The sequence below is a fragment of the Anomaloglossus baeobatrachus genome, chromosome 1 (genome assembly GCF_048569485.1).
Source record: "Anomaloglossus baeobatrachus isolate aAnoBae1 chromosome 1, aAnoBae1.hap1, whole genome shotgun sequence".
Classification (NCBI taxonomy): Eukaryota; Metazoa; Chordata; class Amphibia; order Anura; family Aromobatidae; genus Anomaloglossus; species Anomaloglossus baeobatrachus.
In genome coordinates this window covers 865611502-865629360 of record NC_134353.1, presented here as the reverse complement: position 1 = coordinate 865629360, position 17859 = coordinate 865611502, and the positions used below count along the sequence as shown (strand labels likewise).

General features: G+C 44.0%; 1 protein-coding gene across 6 annotated transcripts in view; it reads left to right on the top strand.

Annotated features, from left to right (window-relative positions):
- MAST4 (microtubule associated serine/threonine kinase family member 4) overlaps positions 1–17859 on the top strand; it is a 775598-nt gene that overhangs the window by 332405 nt on the left and 425334 nt on the right. For 2 of the 6 annotated variants that reach the window (XM_075326000.1, XM_075325984.1), the window contains exon 1: positions 1227–1347. The exons of the other annotated variants lie outside the window; for them this stretch is intronic. In XM_075326000.1, the coding sequence (XP_075182115.1) occupies positions 1309–1347 (39 nt within the window). In that variant the 5' untranslated portion in view covers positions 1227–1308. Of the gene's footprint in view, positions 1–1226; positions 1348–17859 lie in introns of those variants that run through there. 6 annotated transcript variants of the gene reach the window in all.

The window sequence follows — 17859 nt, the reverse complement described above, 5'->3', positions numbered from 1 at the left end:
ATGGCAAAGGCTTCTTTTGGGAATATTCTATTTTATGAAGGGCTGGGTTCCTACATTTTCATTTATACATGACTAAATGTTTTTATTGGAATTCCTGCCCTTTATAAATTTGAGTAATAAAAAAATCAGTTGCCAGCGCTGTCCTCAGAACATAATTGTTCCCTCAAGGGTGTAGGGATTCCGATTTGCACATTGATACAGAAATAAACAGCATTTTGTGATGTTTATATAGTGCTGACATATTCAGTTGTACATACATTATCAACATCCATGCCATCCTAAAAAAAAAAAAAATAATGATGATGATAATGTGAATGCAGTGGTGGCATATTTAAATCCGAGATCCCCTTTATTTTGTAGGTCGCATCTGCAGGTTGTAGGGCACATCTGCAGGTGGTAGGGCGCATCTGCAGGTGGTAGGGCGCATCTGCAGGTGGTAGGGCGCATCTGCAGGTGGTAGGGCGCATCTGCAGGTGGTAGGGCGCATCTGCAGGTGGTAGGGCGCATCTGCAGGTGGTAGGGCGCATCTGCAGGTGGTAGGGCGCATCTGCAGGCGGTAGGGCGCATCTGCAGGTGGTAGGGCGCATCTGCAGGCGGTAGGGGGTGCATTTTCAGGTGGCGGGGGCGCATCTGCAGGCGGTAGGGGGCGCACCTACAGGTGGTAGGGGTGCATTTTCAGGTGGTAGGGCACATCTGCGGGGCGCATCTGCAGGTGGTAGGGCACATCTGCAGGTGTAGAGTGTCTCTGTAATTGAGCTTCCCCCTTTAGTGTGATCTCTTGTGCATTCGCTCAGGTTTTGCAGTGTTGGATGGAGACTGATGGGTCTTGTTTTCCCTGGCACAGGGCAGATGAGCCGGACTTGGTTCTCTGCTTCCCCGGCCAGCTGTGCCCTGGATCCTCATCACCTCAGGCATCTGGCTTCTCCGCTGAGGTGCCTGCGCTGATTTAGTCGGATGTGTCGACCTTCCAGCAGCCCCACAACCTGCTTGACCTGCAGCACTTGGCTGTCAGCACAGGATGCCGGCAGTATTGTTCTGGCCCTAACAATCCTCCCCGGATTTCCTCTAATAGCGGCTCCGGCTTGGATGAACGTGTGAGGGGCTCCGGGCGGACTCTCTGCACAGTATATACTGAATGCATTCATGAGCTGTGAAGTTGTGGAGTGAATAGCTGAAGCCTGGTCAGCTGATGAGCCGCCTCCTATCAGATGAGCTGTGATGTAAGGGTTTAGCAGCTGCTAGGATGTGAATAGTGTGGAGAAGTCCAAGGTTCACTGTACTCTCCAGCATGGACCCATAGACAGAGCCATGGATGAATCCAGCATCCTCCGGAGGAGAGGGCTCCAGGTAGGTGGCGGACACGCTGCATTGTCTTCTATTCCCAGGCTTCCAAAGTTCATGCTGCTCCCATTCAATGTGGCGGAGCGAGAGAAGAGGGAATTTGTTCTCAGCAGGATCAGGAATCGCAGTGGAGTGTGTGAGCTGTCCTCTCCTGCCCGGGAACGAGCCGCATAGATGCCACGTTCTGATACGTGCGGTGACGCTAATAATAAGCGCAGGGTGTGAATGGAGCTCTACCTGTGATCCTCACCTGCATCAGCCCTTTCTGCAGTAAGTGCTCGGACAAGACTTTTACTTTTCTAACCGCTCAATTTAGACTTGGGTTTTGGCGGTTGGATCCTTTGGGGACAATGTAAAGAATCTATAGTGAATGGGACGAGATTATACAGAGCACAAGGAGGGGGGGAATCGCTGAAGAGAACATGCATTTATCTTGTAAGGAGGCAAAGCAGACGTGCGGTGGGGGGTCTTCACAAGAGACCCAAGACATTATTCTGTGTCTGAAGGAAAAGTCTTAAAGTGACTGGAGAGTCCCCGCAGCAGCCGCTCGTAGGACACCGGTTGCCCCCAGTTGTATCGTGTGGGCAGTTTTTGTTGTCTTTTTGCTCTTTGTTTTATACATTCCTTTATGGGAGAGGGGTGCGAGGTTTTGTCACTGAATTTTGACTAAAATATTCATGTAGCCCCTATTTCTGTGGCAGATTTTGTGCGGAATTTCTGGAAATGAATTTTACAGGATTGGTAAAGTGGATGTTTGACTTATAAGCTGGATTCTATCCGCTTATTGCATTGTTTTTCTATGGAAATTGACTTTAGTTGCGTTTTTATTTTTTTAATTCCGCAGAATGCCAATTTCTGTTGCACCCTGGTGCGGATTTTACCTTTTTAATTTCAGTGGGGGGATCCCAAATCTGCAAAGTAAACCGCTGACTTTGTTTTGTTATCTTTTTGGTTGAAAAAAAAAAAACCACACACACAAAAGCAAAGTGTGAAAATTTGCAAGGATTTTAGATGCAGAAATGTTTTCTGCTCACAAGTCTATGCCGAAAATCCGTATCTTATGAATCCGGCTTTAAAATCCTGTTGTCCTCACTCAGTTTTACCAAATCGGTTTGTCGTCAGGAGGACACTTTGGGTGGGAGAGGATCTATCTGGTTCTAAATGTCTTTAAGAAAGTATTGGATAAACAGGTTTTCCGGATTCGGTTGATGGTCTGCTTAAAGGGTTAATATTTGGGCATGAAGCCAATATGTCTTAGTATAACTCTGTTCTTCAACCTGTTGCCAAGGCATGCTGGGAGTTGTAGTTTTCGCAATGCTTTGGCGAGCACTAACTAATTCTCATCAGCTAAGTAAGGCGCGTGGTGCATTCACTGGTTAAAACTTTGAATGGCCCCCGCGTCTCCCCCAGCACAATGGAGGCATGTCCTTCCACTACATCAGCTTCCCATTGTATCCGACTTCCGAAAACAAGCACATCTATCTCCAGTGTCACACGGGCACAAATCTGCAACAAGGAGGGGGTGAGGGGGGGGGACAATGTAACTTTGTGAGACAAGACAGTGGCATTTCTTTAGTTCCAATGTACTGGGAAATATTTATTTTGCTGCACGGTTTTGCTGTAGGCGCTGATGCAATGTGTGTGCCACATTCCTCACTAGTGGGTGATGTCACGGTGTGGCTGAGTTCTCCGGGGAGCGAGCTCGATTGTCAGCAGATCGTCTACTTGGCCGGCAGTTTGGCTTCACGTCAGTCTCCGCGTGTGAAATCCTTGACCAGATCCTGTTGCTGCACGCAAAGCATTTCCCAGCAAGCTTGTGCTTCAGGCGACCATCTCCCCCTCATAGACAATAGTTTACAGATTCCTAAGTCCATGATCAGAATAGTTTCTCCTCTTTGCTTCGTTTAGTCCTGATTTATTAGAAAAAAAGATAAAAAAAAAACCCCATACTGATAACCGGAGAAGGTTGGACGAAACGGAGATCAATTTTTTAATTGATTTTTCATACAAAATGCGCCATTGATCTTTATGGGAAAAATCTGGGTCATAGGGTCCTATCCCGGTGCTCCTGCCTGCAGCAGGGCGGAAACTCCATGGGGCCTCCGAGCTATAATGAATCCCCTTCCGGTGCTAAATATTGTAACCACTGTGTGAGGCCAATACTGGGAAAAGTGTAATATCCCAATAGTTTCCCAGTAAGTAGTAGGACGTAGATCGAAATTGGGTATATACCGCGCTGATATACAATGGTATATTAATACAATTCCTTTATTGTTCATACAGATCTACGCTTTTCAGAGACATCCGTCTCCTTCCTCAGGACATTAAAGGAACAATACGGTATTGTTCCTTTGATGTCCTGAGGAATTGTTCCTTTAATGTCCTGAGGAAGGAGACTGATGTCTCTGAAACGCGTAGACCTGTATGAACAATAAAGGAATTGTATTAATATACCATTGAGTATCCGCGCGGTATATACCCAATTTCGATCTACGTCCTACTACTTACTTTACATTTCGGGGCTGCAGCAGATACTATTACTGAGTGTGTGACATAGGGGTTGTGACTCTCACAACCTGAGAAGGTGAGTGTACCGTGATCCTTTTGTGTCTCATATCCCTACTGGGTAAGACCCTATTGCGCTCTCTCCTTCATAGCATCATTTACTAATAGTTTCCCAGTGTAACTGGTACAAACTGGGCTGATGGCTAACACTGGTGAGGGATGGCTCGGTAGCTCAGTGGTTAGCACTCCAGTCTTACAGCGCTGGGGTCCTGGGTTCAACTCCCACCAAGGACAACATCTGCAAGGAGTTTATATAGTTTATGAATATTACACGGTGGCTCAGTGGTTAGCACGGTATGTTGGCTCAGTGGTTAGCATTGTTGCATTGCAGCACTGGGGTCCTGGGTTCAAATTCCACCAATCAACATCTGCAACTAGTTTGTATGTTCTCCCAGTGTTTGTATAGGTTTCCTCCCACACTCCAAAGACATACTGATAGGGATTTTTGATTGTGAGCCCCAATGGGGACAGTGATGCTGATGTATGTAAAGCGCTGTGGAATTAATGGCGCTATATAAGTGAATAAATATTATATTAAAGCTACCCTGGTATGTAGATGACACTACTGGACTTCAATGCTGTATGGAGCAGGACATCTGTTGGCAGTCCTGAAGTGCAATATCGAATACAACCAGTAGGGGACTTGTTCTTTTTATTTTTTTTCTGTTCCCATCATGTATTGGGACGTTACACTCCATTATAAATGTAACTATTACATTCATTATGTCTTATCATATGAATAGTGTCTTTTTGGAAAAAAAAAACCCAAAACTTTATTTTAGAACTACAATTTCAGCATATCAGATGTAGGGATGTTGAAGGGAATGTGAATACAGCAGTTTGGAATCACTTTATTTGCCAGTTTTGCCATAAGAATGTAGTTATGGTGAGGAAAGGGTCATGGAGGTTTAGTGAGAGTGATAACTACAGCCTGGTGTAAGTGGCTTCCTTTATATTGGGAAAGGGGAAAAGTGTACTGGAGAAGAATAGTGCAAAACTTTAAAATGTTACTTCTTTCCAATACCAAAAATGGCCACCAGGGGGCAATGATCCGAAATCTTCCCTTTTTAAAATGTATTCATGCTTTATAAATGCAGCATGAGACTGAATGTAATAAGCAATTCTATATCTTCCACTGTGTATTCTATAAAGTTCCTTACAATTAACCATATTACTCTTTCCCAAAATGTCCCTTTTTATCATTGACTTTATCCCGAGCAGAATATTTGCAAGAAATGAAGAAACAAACAAAGTGCAGCTCTGCGCAATAACTGTAATTATGTAGCAGTAGTGCTAGGAAAACACAGCTTTTTCCTAAGGCCAAGCTGTGCCAACTGTTTTAAGATGGTGCATCCATAGTGCATTGTTCTTCATTCTATGACTTTCCTAGTGTTGCTGAACTGCAACTATCAGGGCATGCTGGGACTTGTATTCCGGCAACAGTAGCAGAGCCAAAAGTTGGAGCCTTTTGCCCTGTGTGTGATTTGGAGAGCGCTCGCTGTCTGTGACCAGGCACGGTCTCTGATTGCATGTTTAGGGGAGGGAGGGTGTTAACAAAAAATGTAATGGGTTTTTCCCCTTCTGCAAAAAAAAAAATGGCAAAAAAGAGTTTCCTGTTAAATGTGGAATGCTTCAGTGCCCCCGCCCGCGTCCGTGTTCACTGATGGTCTTAGTTGAGGTGTCTGTTTGCAGTAGTTGTGTGCTGATGGAACTTGCAATGTGAGTCCGCTGATTGGCCGCAGTGGTCAAGACGTTCCGGTGGGGAGCACCATAGTAGAACCGATGGATTTAGAGGGGTATTCCCATCTCCAAGATCCTATCCCATTATGTAGTAAGCGTAGTAGTGATATTAGCAAATACCTCCAATTAGAAATGTAGTATAGTTCTCCTGATATAGCCATGTCTCTTATCTCATGTGCAGGGCATTGCAGCTTAGGTAGCTATGATTACGACCATGAGCAACTAACTGTCACTATATGAGTGGATGTAACCATGGATATGTGGTGCCCTGGACATGCCAGGTCGTCACAGGTACTACAACAACACAACCCACACCCCGAGATAGGCACACCAGTCACACACAAATCCTTGTTGCCTCCCTCCAGGGGCTGATGTCCACACCAGGTGGGGTGGAGCCAGGCGGTTGGCCCCACCCACTGAGGAGTTCACAGTCCTGGTGGCGGGAAAGTAAGTCAGTGCAGAATGTAGTTAGGGAGAGTGAAGGAGAAGGAGGGAGAAAGTGGTAGAGGAGCAGACTGACCGTGTCCGGGTACGTGGCCCGGGCACCGAGAGCAAGGTTGGCAGACGGTGGTGGCCGTCTGCAGGAGAGGCCAATCGACGCGGAACCGTAGGACCGGGAACGGGCGGTGGCCCGCCGGTACCGAACCGGGGAGCGAAGAGAAGCCAGCACAAACCGGCAGGGCCTACGGACCCCGACCAGGCTTGGAGTCGCCGTTAAACTGGTCAAATCCGTTAGCGACCGGAACCTCCGGGGTTTCCTAGCAGCAAAGACCCGACTGAAGGCAACCGTCCAAACCGAGAAAGGGAAATACAGCTACCGCCAGAGCTAGAATTCCCAGGGCCAGAGCCTGCGGGCAAAAGGGGCTCCTCCGGCCCATATCCAAGCTGGGGAGCGGATTACCGGTGGGAAGCCATCGGGATCGAAGATACACAACAGGTGCAGGGAAAAGCAGCCACCACCAACCTACTGGGAGTAAACACAGCAGCCGGCTGCGGGACCCGTCCATCCAGCCGTTTGTTTTACCGGAGACTATGTATCCATCATTGGCTGAGTGAGTACCACCGTGCCGTCTGGCACCGCGCTGCCCCCGCGACCCTGCACCTCACCGGCCCTGCCTCCCCCGTCACCTCACCGGGCCCCGGGACCACCAACCCCCTACCCACGGAGGGGAGAGAAACATCTCGGCTGCTCTCTGTCATCACTCCCGGGATCCCCGTCCAGAGCAGCGGTGGTGCCCAACCTCACCACAAACCGTGGGTGGCGTCATGGACCAACTCCCCAAACTCCAAAATCACCCCTTTCACTCACGGGCAAGGAGCACCGCTCAAGTCCCCGGATCCGGCCCACCGCTCGAGCCACCGAGCAGTAGTGGCAGCAGCGCCGAACCCGAGTGCCAGCGTGAGCGCAGCAGGGGACGGCTCCCTCCCCGCCCGCGACAGATACCTAAGCTGCAATGCCCTGCACATGAGGTATGATACATGGCTATATCAGGAGAACTATACTACATTCCTAATTAAAAGCATTTGCTAACATTATTAATATTACACCTAATACATATTGGGATAGGATCTTGGAGATGGGAATAACCCTTAAACAATAAAATATTGCTTTTTCATGACTACAACATGTGACCTATGCAGCCAATCACTGGGGTCAGCAGCTTTGCTGTTGTGGACTGATGTGGCCAGTGATTGGCTGCAGCAGTCACTTGTTGTAGTCATGAAGACGCAATGTTGTATGGTTAACTCTGCCGCTTCCATGTTGGCGATCATGGGGCAGCAGAGGAGAGGCGCTGCTGGAGGAGCAGGGGTAAAGTAATGTTGACTTTCTTATCTTTGCCCAAAAGATAATGTAATAGTAACCCCCTTTAAAATCTCCAGGGAGTGGTCCGTCACCTTTAGGTGGAGTGCACGGTCTGTACATCTGTCCTAACAGGTGTCCGGGCCGTGCGCGCAGATCTGCAGTTGTTTTACCTCCGGTATGCAAACAACTCAGACTTTTAGACTTCTCACACATGCAAAATTATTCAGAAAGCCAAGTGTAAAGCGCAGTTATACATTATGGATTTCTAAAATGCTTCTGAGATATTCTTCACAATCCTTTTCAGTATTCTGCATGTGTAAGATGGGAAGTGGCAACTTGTGCTGAGGCGCTGCAGAGCTGTGCGACTTCAGTAGAGAAATGCCATCATGGAAACTTCTGTAGATTCGTAGATTCCACCCTGTATTTGGTGTGAGAGTGTCTCTATGGATGTGATCATTGGAGTTTTCACATTGGATTTTTAAGCGGATTCTCTGCAAAATCCATGGAAAAATTAAAACCAACCTCCCCATGAACATACACTAAGGATGTGTTCCACAAAACTGCAGCATTTAACTGTCCCAGTAAAATGTCACGCTACGTACGGGGAATTACCAAGCGAAAGGGAAGAGAAGGGAAACCCTGCGTCTAGGGAAGGGGGAGATGGCGACCTCTGGCTTCCCTCACCACCCTAAGTAGGTTCCGCACCTATGCGCCGAGCAGGATACCTGACCCTGGCTATCTCTGAGCTGGGTCCTAGGTAGGGAACGGATGGGATAAGCACTTAGGCCCCTTTCACACATCAGTTTTTTACAAACAGTCACAATCCGTCAAATTTTGAAAAAAAGCGGATCCAGCGAGTGATGCCGCTGGATCTGGTTTTTTTCTCATTAACTTGTATTAGCGACAGATAGCCTCACATTACATCCGTCGGATCCGTTGAAAAGTGTTTGTTCGTTGGATGGAGACGACGTCCACAGTTACTTTTTTTTTGTGTACGTCGAAAAAATGGATAGCGACGGATCCGTGCCATCCGTCATTTGGTACATTGGAAGCCTATGGGCGCAGGATCCGTCGTCATCCGTCAAATGACGGAATCCGGCGACAGATTCCGTTTTTTTTAACTGAGCATGCTCCAAGTATTATTTAGCCCCCAGCCAGTCAAATCCGTTGAAAAATGGATCTCTCGCATCAGTTTTGCCACAATCTGCGACTGATCCGTCAAGAAAACTGATTGTGACTGATGGCAAAAAACTGATGTGTGAAAGGGGCCTTAGTCAACCCCACTAAGCACTGAAGAACACACAAACCATAAACACAGAGGAAAGTAAACAAATAACTTCTCTTCAGATGACTCAAAAAGAGGAACTGCAACAAGTGTTTCCAGTGAATACAAGCCGACTGCTTGCACTCATCATCTGTAAATGGTTATTAAACCTATCACCAGTAGAGAGCAAAGGGGAAGGAGAGTATTTAAAGACACAAAGGGAAATGCTGATGATTAATAGCTGGAAAGGTGAGGAAATCCACAGGGTCCTAAAGAGAAAGGGATTAACTCCAAGCAGGGAAAGTCAGAGAGCAGCTTGTGTAGCCAAACGCTCTGACCTTCTACAGCCAGACACTACAGGACTCCCTGTCAAGCATGACACAAAGTAAATGAGATTCCAGAAGTCTCCATGTGCACAATGCTCCTCTTTTCCTTGCAGATTTGAAGCAGTCACTTCTGTAGCATGTCAATTCTTTCAGTGTTTTTGCCGCTTTTCCACTCAGTCTAACGAATGGGACAAAAACACGTAAGGCTATGTGTGCACGTTGTGTATTTGCATGCAGTTACGCTGCAATCTGCACCGCAGCGTAACTGCATGCGTCCTGCATCCCCAGCATAATCTATGAAGATTATGCAGGAGCCGTGCACACGTGGCGTATTAGAGCGCAGCGCTTCAGCTGCTGCCCGAAGCGCGCGTTCTAAGAAGTGACATGTCACTTCTTTCCTGCTCTCTGCCTGCAGACCCGCCCTGTCTATGGGAGGAGCTGCACTCAGAGCGCATGGAATCGGTTTTTTTTTTTTTTCTTTTCATTACGGACTCTTTCTGCAGCGATTTGAAGCGCACGTGTGCTGTTCAAATCGCTGCAAAAATTTCTGCAGGGACAAAACGCTACATGCGCACATAGCCTTAAAAAGTTTATGCAGTGTTATTCTTGCCAAGTAATACTTTTTTTGATGCTCAAATGTCTGCTGAAAATACTTAACATATGCCTTTTTTAATATGGGGATCTCATTGTAGAAATATGTGCTGAAATCCACGTGAATCCCTCCTGTTATAACTTGCAGTCCACATACGGGTGCAGATTTTCCTGCTCTGGATTTGACAACTGCTTCAAACATTGTCTGGGAGTCTCTTTGCAGATTCTGCCTCAGGACCACGAGTGAGGATAATCTGCGTGCAGTGCCATGGTGTTAACAATGCAAAGATATAGCAAAAACCTGACGGACAGCCTGGGATTTCTGTCTGATTCCATCACACGTTCATAGCAGATTTTTCCTATTTTAAAAACTTGTAGTTAGTTATTAATACATGGATGGCTTGTGTCTGCCAGATTAGGACTAGGACCCGTTCTATCTGGTAACTATCTGACACATGGCATCAATGGACTTGTGTCGGACTAGGGTGCCAAGAGCCCACCACGAACATTGACTTTGGGGCTGATGTTCAGCTACAAGTAAATAGTACCTTACTCTCATTAATAAAGGTATCTGTCTTCTATATAATAATATACTGTGTAGTTTGGTCTGTATATAGTGAATCAAGTGTATTGGGCCAACTACTGCTCATGTTGGGGGTGTAAGTGGCTTACTCCTGCTCGGAGAGGCCCACCAGTAGAGGAGAGAGAGTGTGAGATCGAGAGAGAGTGTGAGATCGAGAGAGAGTGTGAGATCGAGAGAGAGTGTGAGATCGAGAGAGAGTGTGAGATCGAGAGAGAGTGTGAGATCGAGAGAGAGTGTGAGATCGAGAGAGAGTGTGAGATCGAGAGAGAGTGTGAGATCGAGAGAGAGTGTGAGATCGAGAGAGAGAGTGTGAGATCGAGAGAGAGAGTGTGAGATCGAGAGAGAGAGTGTGAGATCGAGAGAGAGAGTGTGAGATCGAGAGAGAGAGTGTGAGATCGAGAGAGAGAGTGTGAGATCGAGAGAGAGAGTGTGAGATCGAGAGAGAGAGTGTGAGATCGAGAGAGAGAGTGTGAGATCGAGAGAGAGAGTGTGAGATCGAGAGAGAGAGTGTGAGATCGAGAGAGAGAGTGTGAGATCGAGAGAGAGAGTGTGAGATCGAGAGAGAGAGTGTGAGATCGAGAGAGAGAGTGTGAGACCGAGAGATCGTACTCTGATCTGCCACTCAAACCGCGCGGATCCGGATTTTTACGGTCCGGGTCCGCACAACACTACCCACCAGTGGATTCACCTGTTCCCCTGGCAGACAGTCCGGCCATGCTTTGTCCACAAAAACAATGTATACCATTAGGGTTTAACATTACCTTCTTTTCTCTTCGGTGGAGGAGATAGTAGTACTATCGCTCACTATAATCACACATGCAGCATCGTTAGAAGGGAATGTTCACGTGTTTTCAGCTCCTCTCCAGCACTTTATTGGGCATAACAAAAAGTGAAGAGCAGTCAGAAGGATCCTTCATGTCTTTCTCTACCAGACTAAAGTATTCCATTATCTTCCACCTCTAATACTCTTCTTCACTTGCTATGTCATCATTCCTGAACGTCTGCCATTTTCTAAATAAAGCTGTTTATGGCTGGAATGAAGTAATGACTTTAGCAGGATTTGCTTTCTCTTCCTTGCCTCTGTTGGTAATGGTTGTACAAGTAGACATTTGTGTGCTTAGAGAACTTTTCAATAGACTTTCAGCACACTAGAGAACTTGGAAGCCATAGTTACTGACTCTTGTAGACGAGCTGCCAACTTTCCCGACAGGATCTATTTTAGTTAATTCTTGGATTCCCCAGAAAACAATATTTGTGAAGCTTATAGTCTTACAAGTGTTAAAAGAATTTATGAATACATTAATATTTGATTGTATCCACTACCCTTGTATTTTCCTTTTTTTGGAGAAGGTTTTGGTTTAACGAAATGCCTTTAAAGGGGTGGTCAGAAGGGAAAAGAAAATTTCAGTTACCGTAAATCCCTATCTGATGCTATAATCGAAGATATTTTCTAATGTACTTGCATTAAAAATTCTTTGCGGCACTGTGTGATCTGCACCGTGCACAGCACTCGCTCTGTTATCAGCTCAGATCTGTTATCTGCCGGTGACAGAGCGGTGGCTATACCCGGCATGCAGGAGATCAGTGGTGCTGTCATCACTAGCTGGCCCCTCTGAATAGCTGTACTCTACTGCTATTCACAATCGCTGGAGTTTCTTTCAGAGATCGTGGAGTACAACGCACCAGCTTCGTGGGACCGGTTTTGATAATTGGTGAATAAGATATAGTGTAGGGGAGGCTTTATTCAAACTATTTTTTTCGTGTGTGTGGGTGGTAGACACCTTTCCATTACTAACCCCTTGGCTTGATATCGGCTGACACTACGCAGTTGATCTCAACCCTCAAAATTATTATACTAATTGCCACCTCACCAAGTCCCAACTTGGTGAATCACATTAGATGCGCCAATTCTGGCGCTTCTCCTTGGCTCTTCCTATTCTGGGGAGGCTACAGGCTGCAATTTTTTGGCTAGGTAGGGGTCAATATCCATGGACCTTCCCAGCCTGATAATATTCGTTCTCAATTATCTGCTTTACCTTGGCAGGTTATCACAAATGGGGGAACTCCACGTAATTTTTCATTTATTAACAAGTACAGTAGGCACTACTTATATATCTGACGGATAGCTATGTGCCTTACGTGTGTAATTTACTGTATTTGTTTAAAAAAAAAAAAAAACACTCCCCAATATTGTTTATTTCCATTTATTTATAAAATATTTTGTGTGCAGTTTATGATCTTTATACTTACTGGGTTTGTAATGGGGGGGTGTCTGATGGACACTTCTCGATTATGAACACCAGAGCTGAATGTCAATATGGCTACGGCATTACCATGCATGGCAAGCAATCACCAAATGTTGATTGGCTGTCCAACAGCCGCAAAATATGCGGGCTGGGGACTCTAGCATGGCACTCTAGCACCCGCAATATTCGATTGATTGACGAGGGTACTCGTGCACCCCAATGCTTGATTGAATATTGAGCAGTGCCGAGTGCTTTCTCTCATCACGAATTACAATCCATTGTGATAAAAAAACTGCAAACAATCCAATTCTCTTATAAAACAAAAAAATGCCATTCTATGTTTCACACCAATTATATGTCAAAAAGTTCTTCGTCATGGCGTGAAGTAACTTTAAACATAGACTTTATACATGACTAAACCTCTTAATACCCTAGGTTTGAACAGTGTAGGTTGTTTTATATTTTTTGTACTTAGATTTTGATCTTCTATTACATATTAAAATCCAGTGTGATAAAAAAACCCTGAAAACATTCCAACTTGAAAATAATAGACATATAAGCCTACACATTTTGAACCTAAGCTATTTAAAGGTTCTTAGTCATAGCAGAAAGTTTTTACTTAGGTTCGAGACATGTAGGCTTATGACTATATATGTGTTTACTTGTTTTGCAGTGAATCACAGTGGATTTTAATATTATGTAATAAAGGATAAAAGTTTTTAACTAAAAAGATATAGATTCTGAAACTTCATTTGTCACTCGCTGAAACTAGCAGGAACTAAAGAGACCCCATTCTTCACCCTGGAGTAGAGCACATTTTTATATAATGTCTCAGGGATCATTTCCGGACCTGTAAGTATCCCTAGATTGACTAATAGCCTCCACAAGAAGAAACAGTGCCACTGTCACCAAAGGCCTCTTAAACAGTCAGACAATGCTCGGACGTCAGGCAAAAACCCTGAAACAGTGGTTTGTGGATTGTTTTGGCCTTTTGGCTAAAATCAAGTGTCGTATCATGTGAAAAGGCAGTTATGGTCTCAGGAGACTTGGTTCAATGATATAGTCTTCCTGTAGGGGACCTTGACCCTTGAGATCGAAGCTTCGGGCTAAGGGTTTGAGAGCCCAAGGTGTAGAAGTGACCCAGGGGTTCCTAAACTCACTGGGTATGAGAAGCCCAGTTAAGTTTTAGGCATATTGTACAGCACTTCTAAATTCATTCTCTTGAACACGCACCCTTTTCCAGTCCCCCGGGATAGGATGAGGTTTTTTTTCCCATTACGCAGTTGAGGGTCTGGCCAGTTTTACACCGAAAAATTCCTTTGTATTTGTTTTATGGAATCAGATAACCACCCCCCCGTCAATTAGCCATTGATTTGAATGGGAAGTGGATGTGTGTCCGGTACCTGACCGCGGCCACTATCAGTTGACGGGCCAGCTCCGGATCTGAGCATTTCCTGCAGTCATCTGCCGCTGGCAGCACCAGGAGCAGATGATCGGCAGGGGTACTGGGTCTCGCACCTTGGCCAATCAGACATTGATGACCTATCCTAATGGTAGGTCATCAATGTTAAAGTAGTGGCCATCCCCTTTCATATTGAGTTAAAGAAAACCCTCAGGAACTCTCCTTAGTAAAAAGCTGCTGGTTGACCTGGAGTGACCATGTATTACATGGATTGTTGGTCCTGTCTCATAACAAAAGAGGGGGTTTTTTTTAGGATCATATTACTACATCATTTGTGGTCTGTTCTTTGTCATGTTCCATATGCTATAGTAGAGGACTGCAGGATGGAAGTTGACTATCATTAATCACGTTTTCGATAGGAGCGAGATGTAAACCATATAACCTACAGGACAGGAACTTTTGCAATTTATAAAGTTTTTTTCCTGCATATTTGTGTAATCCCCACCCCCTTAAGTTCCTAAATCTAAATTGATTTACGGGTTAAAACGATTACCTCCCGATTCTTTTAAAGCTTAATCTTCTTCATTTGGCAAAATGACACATGAATGGAATAATTACTACTGCTCATATTGACTGTTATTGACCACACAATAGGGCTTTAGATAAGATGACAGAATCCGCTTAAACTGTGGCGCTGACAGGCAACTGGTGTATATTGTATAGGCAGGTGAAGCTGTCAGTCACCGCCATGGATGCCAAATAATGATTATTGACAGCTCCTAGTCCTAGTACAGAGAATAGAAAACAGAACAGGGAATGACCCCAGGACACACCGCGCTCCAGAGCCCTGAAGCAAAAGCCCATTTCCCAGTTTTTGCTCTTCCACTTTAAATACGTATATCTGTAGTGTACAATGTAAGTACACAGTAAGGTCTTATGTTATTTTTCCCCAACACCAGATATTATTGGCAGATTAACGCGAATGAGCCTTGAATGTGTAGTCACTTTCCTTTTAAATATATGAAACTGCTGTATGCACGGATTTGCATTGCAAGGCCAAAATATAATGAACAGAGAGGTTGACTTTGGTCAGGGATGGACATAATCTGTATAGACGTTAAAGGCAATGTGTCATATTCTTGTTGTTTTTTTTTTATATTTTTTTTTAAATAATATCACATCAGACTTGAAAAGGAAACTGTCAGTAGGATAAACTCTGCTAAGCCGTCCATATGGGCATGTAGGTCATAGGAAGCTGGATAGAATGATACCTTGATATCTGCAATCCAATATCTTATTCCAGAGAAATTAAACTGTTTCTTATATATACAGTTGAAACCAGACATTTTAAATCCACTATCTATAAATACACACACGTACATGTTTTGTCACTGTCTAACATGAAATCTGAATAAACCTTTCCTGATTTAGGTCAATTAGGAACCAAAATTATTTATATTTGCCAAATGCCAGAATAATGAGAGAGACAAGATTTTAAGTAATTTTCATTATTTTCTGCAACGTCAAAAGTTTATATACATTTCATTAGTATTTGGTACCATTTACTTAAACTGTAAGACTTGGGTCAAACGCTTTGTATCTCCTTCCACAAGCTTCTCTTAATAGTTGGTAGGAATTTGGTCCCATTCCTCATGACAGAACTGGTGTAAGGCTAGTTTCACATATCCGGCTTTTCACCGGATTGACGGATGCGGTACACGCCAGTACAGTATGATACAGTACAGTGGCAGCGCCGCAACTTCCGGGTCACATGCTCCGGTCACATGACAGCATGTGACCAGCGCTTGTTGCGCGGCCACTGTACTGTATACACTGTACTGGCGTGCGCTACATCCGTCAAACCGGCGAAAAGCCGGATATGTGAAACTAGCCTAACTGAGTCATGTTTATAGGTCGCCTTGCTCGCACTGGACTTTTTCAGCTTTGCTCATATATTTTCAATAGGATTGAGATCCGGGTTTTGTGATGGCCACTCCAAAACATTGACTTTTAATTTTTAATCCACTTTGTTTTCAGTTTGGCAGTATGTTTCAGGTCATTGTCCATTTGGAAGACCCATTTCTGCTCAAGCTTAACATTCTTGGCTGATGTTTTGAGATGTTGCTCCAGTATTACCACAAAATCTTCTTTCTTCATGATGCAATCTATTTTGTGATGTACACCAGTCCCTCCTGCAGTAAAAAAACCCAACCCACAACATGATGCTGCCACAACCTTGTTTCACAGTTGGGATGGTGTTCTTAGTCTTCAAAGCTTCTCCCTTTTTCCACCAAACGTAATGATGGTCATTATAGCTAAAGAGTTAAATTTTAGTTTTGTCAGACCACAGGACATGTATCCAAAAATTAAGGTCTTTGTTCCTGTGTGCATTTGTAAACATGAATCAGATGAACGAGGCACCTTCGGGTATCTGGAAATTGCACTCAAGGATGAACCAGACAAGTCCATAATGCTCTTCCTGAGATCTTGGCTGATTTATTTTGACTTTCCCATGATGTTACAAAAAGAAGCAGTGTTTCAGGTGTGCATTAAAATACATCCACAGGTGTCTCTAATTACCGTAACGCAGATGTTGCCAATAAACCTAACAGAAGCTTCCAAAGACATGACTTCATCATATGGGCTGTCCCATATTGTTTAAAGGCATAGTACTTGGTGTATATAAACGTTTGACATTGCAGAAAGTATAAAAATGCCTTAAAACATTCTCTCTCTCTTTCTCTCTTTCATTATTCTGGCATTTGGCAAATATAAATAATTTTGGTTTCTAATTGATCTATGTCAGATAGTGAGACTCTGGTTTCAACTCTACGTACGTACATACATACATAGTTACATAGGTTGAAAAAAGACTTGGGTCCATCCAGTTCAACCTTCTTCCACCAATTATATATTTTGTCACTAAATCATTTCTAACCGACAATGTTGATTTTGCTAAGGAAATCATCCAGTCCTTTTTTTAAAAGCTGTTATAGTGTCTGCCATTACTACCTCTTGTGGTCGGCATTCCATAGTCTGACTGCTCTAACTGTAAAGAACCCTTTCCTATTTAGCTGTCGGAATCGCTTTTCCTTCCACCCTCAATAATTGTCCCCTGGTCCTTAGTATTGTCTTTGGAAGAAATAAGTCATGTGCCAGTCCTTTATATTGACCACACATGTATTTTACATATAAATGAGATCTCCTCTTAGACGTCTTTTTTTCTAGGCTAAACAAATCCAACTTTCCAACCTGTCATCATATGGGAGGCCTCCATTCCTTGTAATAATCTAGTTAGCCACCTTTGAACTGGCTCTAACTTCTAAATATCCTTTTTAAAATGTGGAGCCCCTAAACTGGCTCCCATATTCCAGATGTGGCCTTACAAGTGATTTATAGAGGGCTAACAATATGTTGGGATCACGAGATCTAATCTCTCTTTTTATACATCCTAAAATCTTGTTTGCTTTAGCAGCTGCTGCCTGACATTGAGTGCTGCTGCTCAGCTTATTTGTAATGAGAATACCCAAGTCCTTCTCCTGTTCTGTAGTCCTGAGTTTACTTCCATTTAATGTATACGCAGCTATAGGATTACTCCGTCCTAGGTGCATTACTTTACATTTATCAACATTAAATCTCATTTGCCAAATGTTTGCCCATTCCGACATCTTATCCAGATCGTTTTGTAATATTGTACTATCTAATATTGTATGTACATACACACAATATAGAAATAGATAATTTTTGTTACATTTTATTAAATTTTTTCCATTTTTACAAAATAACATTTTGCTTGTATCGTAAAGGAATAAAGCATGTTTGTACAATGAACTTGCCACATCTGTGTCAGTAAATAAGGGAACAGTGAGTAAGCGCAAGAGAGAATACAAAACTGAAGTTATGGTAACATAATTTAACATATAAGGTGTAACGCAAACTGAGACCAGACAAATGAATTTGTACAATTAACTACAAAAGTCAAGCAAATATTAATACT